The 13298-nt window shown below is 42.8% G+C and overlaps 1 protein-coding gene across 1 annotated transcript; it reads left to right on the plus strand.

Moving 5' to 3' along the window:
* Positions 1-1742: 1742 nt before the first annotated feature.
* On the plus strand, positions 1743-2983 carry LOC147944937 (F-box/kelch-repeat protein At5g48990-like). Its single transcript, XM_087512770.1, has 3 exons — positions 1743-1875; positions 2151-2201; positions 2655-2983. Exons 1-3 carry the CDS (start codon positions 1743-1745, stop codon positions 2981-2983), a joined length of 513 nt encoding a protein of 170 aa, XP_087368896.1.
* Positions 2984-13298: the final 10315 nt, after the last annotated feature.

Genomic DNA, 13298 nt, shown 5'->3' on the forward strand with positions numbered 1-13298 from the left:
TCGGCCTTGTCCGGGCTAACACAACGCACCAGGCCGTGAGGGTTGTAAAGCCTAAGTAACCTCGGCTGCAGGTAGGATTGTGCTAGGGAGGACCGGTCGGGAAGTCTGCAGCTTCCGTCCCTCGACCGGATCACCTTGGCGCAATTCTGCAAGTGGCGTCCCGTGGCTGTCCGACGACCTTCGTGGTCATAGGACGGTTCGGGGGCGTTACAGCCACTACCTTTTACCAAACCATTTTATTATCAAGACCGACCAAAGAAGTTTAAAGTATCTCTTGGAGCAACGTTTGAACACGCCAATCCAACAGCAGTGGCTTCCCAAACTTCTGGAGTTCCACTATGAAATTCAGTACAAACAGGGCAAGGAGAATATATCGGCTGATGCCTTATCTCGAGTTGAAGGAACTGAGGTGTTGCACATGGCAATATCAGTCTTGGAGTGTGATCTTATGAGGGATATTCAGGCTCACTATGAAAAAGATGCGGAACTTAAAGCAATTGATCAGTGAGTTGCAGGCAAACCCGGCAGCAAAAATTCATTACTCTTGGGTGCAATCGGTGTTGTGCAGGAAAAGCAAAATCATGGTTCCGAATGATGTGCATTTACGTAATTCCATCTTGCAATGGATGCATTATTCTGGGACAGGAGGACATTCTGGTAGAGATGCTACCTACAAACAGGTCAAAGGGTTGTTCTTCTGGAACAATATGGCAGTAGACATTCAAGCATATATAAGGAGTTGTGCGGTGTGCCAACAATGTAAGTATGATACAACAGCTTATCCTGATTTGCTACAACCTCTCTCTATTCCATACACGATTTGGACTGACTTATCAATGGATTTTATTGAGGGACTTCCGGTTTCATCAGGCAAAACAATAATTTTCGTGGTGGTGGATCAGCTTACTAAGGCAGCTCATTTCATGGCCCTGTCGCACCCATATACTGCCATGTCTGTTGCTCAAGCTTTCATGGATACGGTGTTCAAACTTCATGGTTGTCCTTGGTCTATTGTAAGCGATCGTGACACGGGGGTCGATCTAAAGTTCTGACAAGAACTCTTCTCTTTACAGGGGGTCGATCTAAAGTTCTCTAGTGCATATCACTGTCAGAGTGATGGTCAGACAGAGGTGGTTAATAGGTGTTTGGAGACCTATCTTCGGTGCGTGTGCAGTGATCGACCACAAATGTGGAGTAATTGGTTGCCTTTAGCAGAGTTTTGGTACAACACAAATTTTCACACCTCTACTCAGCTCAGTCCTTTTGAAGCGGTCTATGGTCAAGCTCCCGCGGTGCATCTACCATATCTCCCAGGTGAATCTAAGGTTGTGGTAGTGGCTAGAAGCTTACAAGAGCGAGAAGACATGTTGCTGATCCTCAAGTTTCATCTGCTGAGAGTTCAACACCGTATGAAACAAGTTGCAGACAAGCATCGTTCTGAGCGACAGTTTGATATTGGAGATTCTGTGTTTGTGAAACTTCAGCCTTATCCTCAGGGATCGGTTGTGATGAGATCCACTCAGAAGCTGGCTCTAAAATATTATGGACATTATAGGATAATTGACCGATGTGGCAAGGTAGCTTACAAACTTCAGTTACCGGATTCCTCCTTAATCCATCCAGTTTTCCATGTTTCACTACTCAAGGCAGCGGTGGGTAATGTTCCTACTTCATCTCAGTTACCATCAATTTATTCGGATATTCTGGCCAAGGAACCGGTGCAAATCTTGGTTTAGTCAAGGATGGCTAAGCGTCAAGGATGTGCAGTCACGAAAGTATTGCTGCAGTGGACAAACGAGACTGAAGAAGAAGCTACTTGGGAGTTCATGTACGACTTACAACGCAAGTATCCATCATTAGAACCTTGTGGTCAAGGTTCTTCCAACAGGGGGCCTTTGATATAGAAAATGAGGTATTAAAGCGCATGTGGGACATATGGTTATGGATAAGAGAGTGATGAGCGCGTGGAAAAGGAATAATAAAGCTGGCAATGTGCAGGTGGTAGAAGTTGCAGGTTGTCAGCATCAAGTAACGGTAACAGGAATAATCGGTTGACACTGTTAGTGTGGTGGCAGTATAAGAGCAGTGTTAGCTCATCGTTTATCTTTTACGCATATTCAGAGTTGTAAACGTTTTTAATATCTTTCTAGTACTTTCTCCCTCATCGTCTTGTTGGAGTATCTCTTTCCAGGCTCTTGAAGGTGAGAAGATGAATCTGCGTTCCTAGAGAACGTTGTTTTGTTATATCTTTTATCTCAATAAAGCAACTCTGTATTTCCTCTATTTCCTCTGTTTTTATTGTTGTGAGTGTGGTCTGATTAAACGTCATCACAAGCATGCTGGTGGAGCGTAATCGCCATACTGCCAATGTCTTTGGTGGAAAGATATATGTTGCAGGAGGATTCAAAGAAGAGTTCGATCCCTCTAACTGGATGGAAGCTTTTTATCTAAAACCCTCTAACTTGGGAGCCATAGATGTCGTGGAACCCATAGATTTCGTGGAAGAAGTATAGGCAAGAGTGCAGTGATTGAAGACACTATCTTGTTTGGGACTAACGATGTGGCTTACAACCCAAAAATAGATAGACTGGAAGCGATAGAAACGTTGAAGGATTTGGATTTTGGATGCGTATGTTTCTCTTATTGCGTGATAGATAATGTACTTTATTCTTATAGTGATTTAAATGGAATCATATTGTATGACACTAGGACTGGAAGCTGGATGGAGTTGATGGGGTTAGAAGACTTGCCTGAGTTTGATAGTTATGATAGTGTTATATTGGCTGATTATGGTGGAAAGATGGCTGTTTTTTGGGACGTGGATTTGCCTTGTAGCTATAATAAGAAGGTGATTTGGTGTGCAGTGATCACATTTGAAAGGCCCTACAGTGAAGAGATTTATGGCAAGGTTGAGTGGCTTGATCCTGTGCTTATAGTCCCTGACAATTATGAATTCGTGTGTGCTCTTGCTGCTACTTTTTGATGAAATTGACTCGGTTTTGCACCTTTTTGGTTGATCACTGGAAGGTTATTCACATTTGTATGAAAAAATAAACTGTATCAAGATGCAGCATTTGGTCGTGTAGTTTGCAGAAAAACTCTTTGTTTGATTTCAAGTCATTTGCTAAGGCTTTGCTTCTTACAATTTTGTAAACAAACGATTATGGCATTATGTGTTTTCATTTAGTATCGTAGGCTTACTCTAACCAAAGTGCTCAAGTATCTCTGCTACAAAAGTTCTTCTCATATAATTTTTGTTTATTAAATTTTTATATGCGTTAAGGCTTATTAGGATAAAATCTAATGATTTTGATGTACTATTTGTAAACTGAGCCCATAAATCTAATTTCTCACGAACACAAGTAGAATATAGTAATATAGTAAACGACAGAAATAATATAGTAGTAGTTCTAGTATTGAGATATATACATATTGATGGAAAGAGCTCTGAATTTTGCATTTTGAGTTTGCGACTTTCGGCTTTGTAGTAAGTTATATATGTTACTTTTTTTGAATGAATGTAAAATTATATTCAACCCAAAAAAACGTGTTTACAATAAATGCTTGTGGAATCTTGCTTGTGGAGAGGGAGGTTCAACATGTCACCGAGCATTCCTGTCACGTCACAAATGATAAAGAGTTGCTTGGAACACATATTTGAGCAGGAAGCGTTGAATGAAGCTGAAGGTTGTAGAAGTGAGCAACAGTAGCAGACAGTTCCAATCTGTGGAGTAATGAGACAGGAGCAGAGGCTGCATCAGGTAGTTCCAGATGGCAGCAGCGTACGGACAAGTGAAAAACAAGTGATCCCTGGTTTCTTTCGTGCCAGAGCAGAGAACACAGTTTACCTGTTGCCCCGAGGACCAGTTTTTTATGCGATCCCCAGTTGATAGCCGATTATGAATTGCAAGCCAGTGGAAAAAAGAGTACTTTGGAGTGGAATAAGAGTACCAAACCCCTCTGTACCAGTCTACCTGTGGCTGTGTACTACAAATATTTTGCCAAGTGTGTCGAGTGGAGAAAGTTTTGGAAAACCGGCCACCTTGAGATTGCCATAACGAAATGTCATTGCCATTTTGTATCCAAGCTGGGCGTTGTTGAACAGCCTGAATCGCACCGTCAATGTCATTCAACACTACTAGCCGATGATGTCGCATCCTGTGTGTGAGCAAAGCATCTTGGACAGTTGCTTCTTGCGAAATTCTCAGGTCTATGAATACTCGTGGTCCCAAAACATCAATTAACCGACCCATAGGCGACCAAACATCATACCAGAATGATGTTGAGGTACCACTGTTTATCTCCACCCTATACATTGTCTTTACCACTTCACGGTATTTGAGTAGTTTCTTTCACATCCAGGATCCCGCAGTTGAGCCAATCTTCACCAACCATAATGATCCCTTCGGTATTAAATATGTCCAAATCCAATCAACCCATAGAGAAGCTTGTCTCGAGAGGATTCTCCAGAGTAACTTCAGACAAGTGACCTTGTTGGCTTCAACAAGATATTTCAGACCCAACCCACCCACTTGTTTTGGTTTACAAACATCTCTCCATGATATCTTTGCCTTTTTGGGGTTAAGGTCCGGAGCAGACCATAAGAAAGCAGCACAAAGCTTTTCGATCTCCCTAAGACATCCTGCAGGTAGGCGAAATGCAGACATCCAAAAATTAGTAGTACTCATAAGAACAGAGGAGATGAGAGTTAGTTGACCAGCATAAGACAGTGATCGAGCCGTCCAAGAGCTAATCTTCAGTCGTATTTTGTCCAGAAGTTGTGCATAACCTGATGATGTCATTCGCTTTGTTAAGAGTGGGAGGCCTAAATATCTGACCGGTAGAGACCAGTAGCAAAGGGGAAAGTGGCAGAGATTTGGTCACGCTGGTGATCTGTCATACCAGCCAGGTAGAGAGTAGATTTCTCTAGACTAATTTGTAGCCCGACCATCCTGCAAACTCCTAAAACAGTTGAATGATTCCCTCTATTGACCGTTGTTGACCTTCCACAAAGACCATCAAGTCGTCCGTAAAGCAGAGATGAGTAAGACCAATGTTTTTACACTTAGGATGGTAGTCAATTCGTTGATTTACTGCTGCTTTTCGATCATGTGGGATAAGACATTCATACAAATGACGAAGAGATAAGGAGAAAGGGCACAACCTTGCCGTAGCCCTCGAGAACTATTGAAAAACCCAGCCAACTCTCCATTCACTTGGACAGAGAAGGTGGCAGTCGATATGCATAGCCGGATCCAGTGAATAAACTGAGCTGGAAAGTGCAGTGTTTCAAGTGTGTTCAATAAGAAACCCCATTGCACTGAATCAAAGGCCTTCGAAATATCAATTTTCATCGCACGTCGAGGGGATACATACTCCGTATGGTGGTCCTTGACAACATATGTAGCTAACAACACATTCTCCATTAACAAACGCGGATATATTTTGAGCAATAAACCGCGATAGAAGACTGTAATGCCCCCGAGGTGATCCGGTCGAGGGACGGAAGCTGCAGACTTCCCGACCGGTCCTCCCTGGCACAACTCCACCTGCAACCGAGACTACTTAGGCTTTGCAACCCTTGTGGCCTGGTGCGTTGTGTTAGCCCGGACTAGGCCGAGTATCATTTGAAACTTGCCATGCTTTCCCTGAAAACCGTATATATTACTTTAATAAAATATTTCATCGAAAATAAATCATAAAAGCAATATATAAAGATAGTCGGGTAATTTTTACATAACCGTTTATGAAAATATAGGGTTTTACAAAAAACACAAGAAAACCCTATCCAGTACCCTAATGTTTGCTCCTCCTCTAGACTCACTTAGGCTTCCCTGCAAGACAAAAATAATATCATGAGTAATCTAAGATTACTCAGTGAGCTGGATACCCCTTTCACCTATATGGGATTCTACTTTCCCCCAACCCAACTACCCCGGAAGGCAAAGAAAACAAGCAACGCAAACTGTTAGCAAGTAATCAAAGCAACGCAGCCGAAACAATAGCGGAAGCAAAACAACAACAAACAAGCGAGAGAGGTTAGATCAAAACGACTCGACTCGAATGATCTAGACTCGCTACTCACAAAAAAAAAACGACTAAAGGACTTTAGACTCTTAACTCTATACGGCTCGCAAGGACGACTAGAATAAACAAGGGACAATTGAAATATCCTAGACTCCTTCTCCTACCAACACGCAAAGACGTCTAGAATAAAACAAGGAGTACTTGAAATACCCTAGACTCTTTCACCTATGGGCCCTCGATAATCTGTTCCGTTCCCCCAACGTCTCCCATGCCGAGACCACAAAGGTCACCAGCACGAGTCCACCAATATGCTACATTGTCATGTAGCGGTCACGCTAGTAGCTAGCTAGCCGTGACTTTGTCCCGTGCGAGTGGTCATCGAGAACTCTCACGAGACATCCACATTTGGAACAGAAAATTTGACACACTATTCTAGCTAAGACTCAAGAAACAAATTCAAGAGACTCGCTAAAATACCAACAACAACTCAAGCAAGAAAATCAAACATCAACAAGCGAGAAACTTCAAGCAAGAGTACATGCATTAATCATCAAGTAACAAGAATAACAATTCAAGCAACCAATGATTAATCTACATGCATGCAACCGATCTAATCAACTTCAGCAACTAATGCAACCAACCAGTTTATTTATTTATGCATGCAACCAATTTGATTTAACCGTTTAAATCCTCTTTAGTCCAATTCCTGACACAAGTTCATTCGATTTAACCCTTTAAATCCTTTAAATTCGTTTATGCATTCACGTTAACCTCACATGAATTTATGCAATAAACTTTCAAATGAACTTAGCCAATTTAATCATGCATGCAACCAATTTTAAGCAAGAAATATTGCTAGTAAATTCACTAAGTCTCATCGTGCATGCAATCCTCTTAACCAAATTTTAAGTGAGTCCAAATTACTTATCATGCAACTTGTTCATTTTCACATGGTGATTCTAACTTGAATCCTACCATATTTGCATGCATCAACTTTTAACCAAAACTACATGCATCTACTCTACATGCATTACCGCAGACTCACCTCTTACGCAAACGTTGATGATTACCAGACTTCACCGCACCACTCGATCAGACAATATCCACCTTCTTCACGTCGAACAGCTTCCCGCTTCTTCGTCCGCTTTCGATCCGCAACCACTTTCTTTTCTCGGCTCGTTCTCGACCGTAAACCGCGTCTCGCTCTCGACCTTCTTCGATCGCAAAATACGTCTCGCTCTCGATCTTTCTTTCTCGACACTATCACCGGTTCTTCTCGACGATCTCTTCGACACGATCCTCGTCTATTCTCGACGAATTCTTCGACAGAATCTCTCGACAAAGTGATAATTCTCGACGATCACTCTCTCGTCTTTCTTCGGCAATCTCCCTTGGCACAATAACCCTCTCTTCTTGATTTTCTCTCGACACAAGAGTCGATGAACTCTCTCTCTCAATCTCTCTCTCGATCTCTCTCTCGACTTTGAGAGATAAGCTTAAGTGTTTTAGTGTTTGAGGAATGAGAGAAATGAGAGAAAATGAAACAATGAAGTCTCACACACTCTATTTATAGGCTCGAACTCTCCCTCTTCTCCTTTAGTGCGTTTGACACATGGCTTCCTCCTTGCTTGCATGTGGAGCGTGATTAGCACTCTCCAATCGCTAATCGCCATTAAGCCCACTAACTCGGTTTTATTAGTGCATGATAATGCATGTAATTTGATTGGTCCATTTTATGAGAGAAAAATTGATTCTTGTTTCTCTTGGCAAAATCCGTCTCTCGTCCGACATTTCTCGACGATTCCCGGCGTTTCTCGTCTCGTTTGGTCACGCCTCTCGGTCCTCTCGACATTTCTCGATCAGCTTTTCTCGGTCTCTCGGATGCTATCGGCGATACGTCTCGGACGCTTCGACGATACGTCTCGGATGTCTCGACAATACGTCTCGGACGATTTTCTCGGCACTCTCGGTTAATTTTCTCGATACCTGACCGACTATTCCAACTCCCGATTGGGCTTAAGGTCTCGATCGCGCATCCTATTACTCCAGTCTTGGCTCGGTTATTCTCCGACTTACAAATTTTTCCTCAGACTTCCCTCGGTCGTTCTCCTTTATTTTTCTTTTTCTTCTTTCTTAGGTCATTTCCAAGTCATTTTCTCGATCTTTTATTTTGGGATTTTTGCCCTTAGTGAGGGTCACTACATTTTCCCCCCGTATAAGAATTCGTTCCGAATTCTCATGCCTTATCCTTCACTCCTTGTGATATCGATACTCCTTGACATAGGTGTTGTTGCCTTGTGATTACTATCACGTTGATATCTTTATAGAAATCCTCCTTTCCTTGGTTATTTTGTCTCCATAATCTCACTTCCTACTTATACCACCGTTTGCTGATGTTTTTGGAAAGCTTCTTCATCTCCAGCATTCACTTGGCTCCTCATAATCTTTATGTTCTTCAAGTACTAAGGCTTTTGCCTTGTTTCACCATGACTTGTCCACTACTTTAACTTCTTTGATTCAATGCTTCTCTTTCTTCAGCTTGTTCCTGACTCTTTTCTTTTCCTCTGAGTTATAACTTGGTTCACGTCTCCATCTTGATATGATTATCATACTACTTCTTATTCTCTTCGCTGTTGACCATAAAATTTTGTTTCTCCGGCTTCTCTGGTTCCTTACTCTTCTTCATTTCTCCGATTCTTTTAGCTTCGCGCTCCTTTGGATTTTAACTTATTTAATTCCTCCGGCTTCACATAACTTCTCTCCCTGATTAATTTGAACTTCTTCTCCAACTCCCGCACTTATGAGATTTTGTTTGATAACCTTTCTCAACTCTCGCCACTTAGCATAATAATGCTTCTCTTTTGCCTTCTATTATTTTCTTGCATCCTCTTTGTCTATTCGTAGACTATTTCCTTCTTCAATGCATTATCTTCTTGCATCCTCTTTGTCCTACTCCTTGGACCACGCACTATTTTTCGCACTTCCTTGGTCATATTTGGTTCGACCTTCTTAGTTTGCCACTTTCGATTTATTTGCACCACTATTTTTATTCTTTCGATTTCTTTCGAATTTTGTTCCATCCTTCTCCATCATTTTTCTTCTTTTCTCTTCTCCTTCTTTTCTTTTTAATCTAAACTGGTCGCCCTTTCTTGGTCGAATTTCCTTGAATTTTCTTGGACTTTCTTGATCTTCTTCTCTTTTGTCTGATCGCGTTTTGTGGTGGCTTACGTGAATCCTCATCGATTGCATGCAAGCTAATTATGCAAATAATTAACTATGCAACCTATAAAACTCAAGCAACAATCAAAGCAAATAATTCAAACAAGCAAAGATTAGCAAGCAGTTAAATATCACCACAACAAACAACACCGCAATACGGCTAGAGAACACAAAGTACTTTTACACAAGATACGAAGGTTCTACACCTCCTAGCCGATAATCTTAAGGGTTTGGATCCTAGACAAACACAACATGGTTAGGTCTAGAAAAAAAAAGAAAACTATCCAACCCTTACACATAAACCCCAAAAAGAACTTCCCTTACTCCCAAAAGTTCTACTGGTTCCTGAGCCTAGTACACGCCTCGCACGTGCACACACACTCCCTAGCTGGCTCATCAGGTGGCGGTTCAGCGGGAGATGCGGTTGAGGTAGAGGCAGTAGACGTTGAGGTTCCAGCTTGATCTGTCGGGTTCACTACCACTCGATCAATTCGTCCTATCGGGTTCTCTCCCGTCTCCTCAAATCGACTGGTTGGGCTCAGTCTCTCGCGCACAATCCGATATGGACAACTATGGGGATAGTGTCCACTTCCACCGCACTCGGTACAGCTACTTGGTTCTGGGAATATCAGACGATTCGGTCTTGCTCTCCAACAGTGATTGTTCAAATGCCCCGGTCTCCACACGATTCACACCGCCTCCAATATCTAATTCGGTCAGGGTTAGGGCAGCGATAGGAAAAGTGCCCTTGCACCCAACACTAATCGCATTCCGCGTTCTCCGGTGCACACATACGCCTAAGCGACGTCCTCCAACAATTCCTGGTCCAATGTCCAATGCCCTCGCACAGCTTGCAGTAGGGTTGGTTTCGCATGTGGACTTGGTTCGGATACACCACCCTCTTCCGAGCAGTGGCTCTCACTCTCAGCCTGCCTCTCGGTTGAAAGGTCACTGGCCGCGTCTCTGGTCGCTCCCTTGGTTGAAACTCTTGGTAAGACATCCTCAGCCTCTTCGAACTTGAGCAACTCTCTCCTATCTCGAGTCTTATTTGCTCTCGGTTCAACCTCCTTAGCTCTACCATTCTAGCGATCCTTTCCAAATCTGGGTCTATCGGTTCCTCTTCTTGTCCCGGTAACTCCATCCTCAAAGGTATGGCTTGAATGGGACTATTGCGCCTTAGCACAATCTGGTTTGGCTCCTCTTGGTCTGGTACAACTTGATCTGGCCGTACTTGACTTGGTCCAGCTTGGTCTCTCGCAACTTGGCTCGTACTAGCTCTCCACCTCGCGTCCTCTCCATGCTCCATACTCGCATCAGCTTCTTGATCTCGATCTCTCGGTATTGGGTCTTGATCACTCCTTGGTTCCACTACAAAAGTTGGAATCCCCTCGTCGTCACTCGATAAGAGGTCGATCACCTCCACTTCTCTGGTCGTTGATTCCCCGATCTTAGGGTCTCCATCGGTTGGATTCTCTCCTCTCTTTACTTCTGGTACCACAACTTTACCATCACCTTCGTTTTCTCTCTCCAGTGAGCGCATCTCATTCAACATCAGAAGAATCCTTGCAACCGTCTCTAGTCTCTCCTCCGCAGGTTGCTCCCCACTGGTACCTCCGGTCTCAGGTACAACTCCTGCACCACTAGTGGCACCTTCTTCTTCCGGTACATACACATCCGTCAAGAAGTCTAGGATTTTATCAATTGCCTCCGGGTACTCTCTCATATAATTCTCGGGATTGATATCGTCACCCTGATCTTCCACAAGATCCAACAGCAATTTCTGTAGTTTATCGGCGAGCTCCACCTCCGCCTCTCCATGATCTCCAACAGGAACAGTTTCAAACTTTCCTTGCGCATCCATTCGAACTTGGAGACGACTTGGTTCACCAATCTCCAATACGATAGTCTGGTCATCTTGATCAGCTTCCAACTCCTCTGTTTCCTCTAAACACGCGGACGGATCAGTCTCGATAGACAAGTTGGTGTCGTCAGCGTCAAACACCCCGTCCTCATACTAATCATTCAAATCATTTGGCTCTTGACTGCTTTCTGACTCCGTCGACAAGAACCCATTATGATGCCCACAATCCTCATGTCTCGGCCCCTCATCTCCTGAACCATCCCCGCAACCTGAATCACCTGAAGACATCTAAAACCCACAAGAAACAAGGTGAGATGCTTAGTCCATTCTAAGGTTCAACTTAAACTAGACAAGCAAACAACCGGATAAAATCTTTGTGTTTTTGCGAGACATTTACTCGATAAAACTTTGAAATGCACAAGTGCTCGCGGTTTCGAAAACACCGCTCTGATACCACCATTGTAACGCCCCCGAACCATTCTATGATCACGAAGGCCATCGGACAGCCATGGGACGCCACTTGTGGAACTGCACCGAGGTGATCCGGTCGAGGGAAGGAAGCTGCAGACTTCCCGATCGGTCCTCCCTGGCACAACTCCACCCGCAACCGAGACTACTTAGGCTTTGCAACCCTTGTGGCCTAGTGCGTTGTCTTAGCCCGGACTAGGCCGAATATCATTTGCAACTTGCCATGCTTTCCCTGAAAACTGTATATATTACTTTAATAAAATATTTCATCGAAAATAAATCATCAAAACAATATATAAAGATAGTCGGGTAATTTTTACATAACTGTTTATGAAAATATAGGGTTTTACAAAGAACACAAGAAAACCCTATCCGGTACCCTAATGTTTGCTCCTGCTATAGACTCACTTAGGCTTCCCTACAAGACAAAAATAATATAATGAGTAATCTAAGATTACTCAGTGAGCCTGGGTACCCTTTTCACCTATACGGGATTCTACTTTCCCCCAACCCAACTGCCCTGGCAAGAAAAGAAAACAAGCAACGCAAACTGTTAGCAAGTAATCAAAGCAACGCAGCCGAAACAATAGCGGAAGCAAAACAACAACAAACAAGAGAGAGAAGTTAGATCAAAACGACTCGACTCGAATGATCTAGACTCGCTACTCACAGAGAAAGACGACTAAAGGAGTTTAGACTCTTATCTCTATACGGCTCGCAAGGACGACTAGAATAAACAAGGGACACTTGAAATATCCTAGACTCCTTCTCCTACCAACACGCAAAGACGTCTAGAATATAACAAGGAGTACTTGAAATAACCTAGACTCTTTTACCTATGGGCCCTCGATAATCTAAACTGTTCCCCCAACGTCTCCCATGCCGAGACCACAAAGGTCACCAGCACGAGTCCACCAATACGCTACATCATCATGAAGCGGTCACGCTAGTAGCTAGCTAGCCGTGACTTTGTCCCGCACGAATGGTCATCAAGAACTCTCGCGAGACATCCACATTTGGAACAGAAGATCGACACACTATTCTAGCTAAGACTCAAGAAACAAATTCAAGAGACTCGCTAAAATACCAACAACAACTCAAGCAAGAAAATCAAGCATAAACAAGCGAGAAACTTCAAGCAAGAGTACATGCATTAATCATCAAGTAACAAGAATAACAATTCAAGCAACCTATGATTAATCTACATGCATGCAACTAATCTAATCAACTTAAGCAACTAATGCAACAAGTTTATTTATTTATGCATGCAACTAATTTGATTTAACCGTTTAAATCCTCTTTAGTCCAATTCCTCACACAAGTTCATTCGATTTAACCCTTTAAATCCTTTAAATTCGTTTATGCATTCACGTTAACCTCACATGAATTTATGCAATAAACTTTCAAATGAACTTAGCCAATTTAATCACGCATGCAACCAATTTTAAGCAAGAAATATTGCTAGTAAATTGACTAAGTCTCATCGTGCATGCAATCCTCTTAACCAAATTTTAAGTGAGTCCAAATTACTTATCATGCAACTTGTTCATTTTCACATGGTGATTCTAACTTGAATCCTACCATATTTGCATGCATCAACTTTTAACCAAAACAACATGCATCTACTCTACATGCATTACCGCAGACTCACCTCTTACGCAAACGTCGACGATTACCGGACTTCACCGCACCACTCGATCAGACAATATCCACCTTCTTCACG

Source organism: Camelina sativa, chromosome 5, assembly GCF_030686135.1.
Source record: "Camelina sativa cultivar CO46 ecotype springtype chromosome 5, ASM3068613v1".
In the NCBI taxonomy this organism is placed as follows: domain Eukaryota; kingdom Viridiplantae; phylum Streptophyta; class Magnoliopsida; order Brassicales; family Brassicaceae; genus Camelina; species Camelina sativa.

Coding starts and splice junctions, on each gene's coding strand:
- LOC147944937 (XM_087512770.1), top strand. CDS start 1,743: ATGGCTAAGCGTCAAGGATGTGCAGTCACGAAAGTATTGCTGCAGTGG. Junction 1,876..2,150: donor ATTAGAACCTTGTGGTCAAG/GTTCTTCCAACA, acceptor ATATCTTTCTAG/TACTTTCTCCCTCATCGTCT. Junction 2,202..2,654: donor CTCTTTCCAGGCTCTTGAAG/GTGAGAAGATGA, acceptor ATTGCGTGATAG/ATAATGTACTTTATTCTTAT.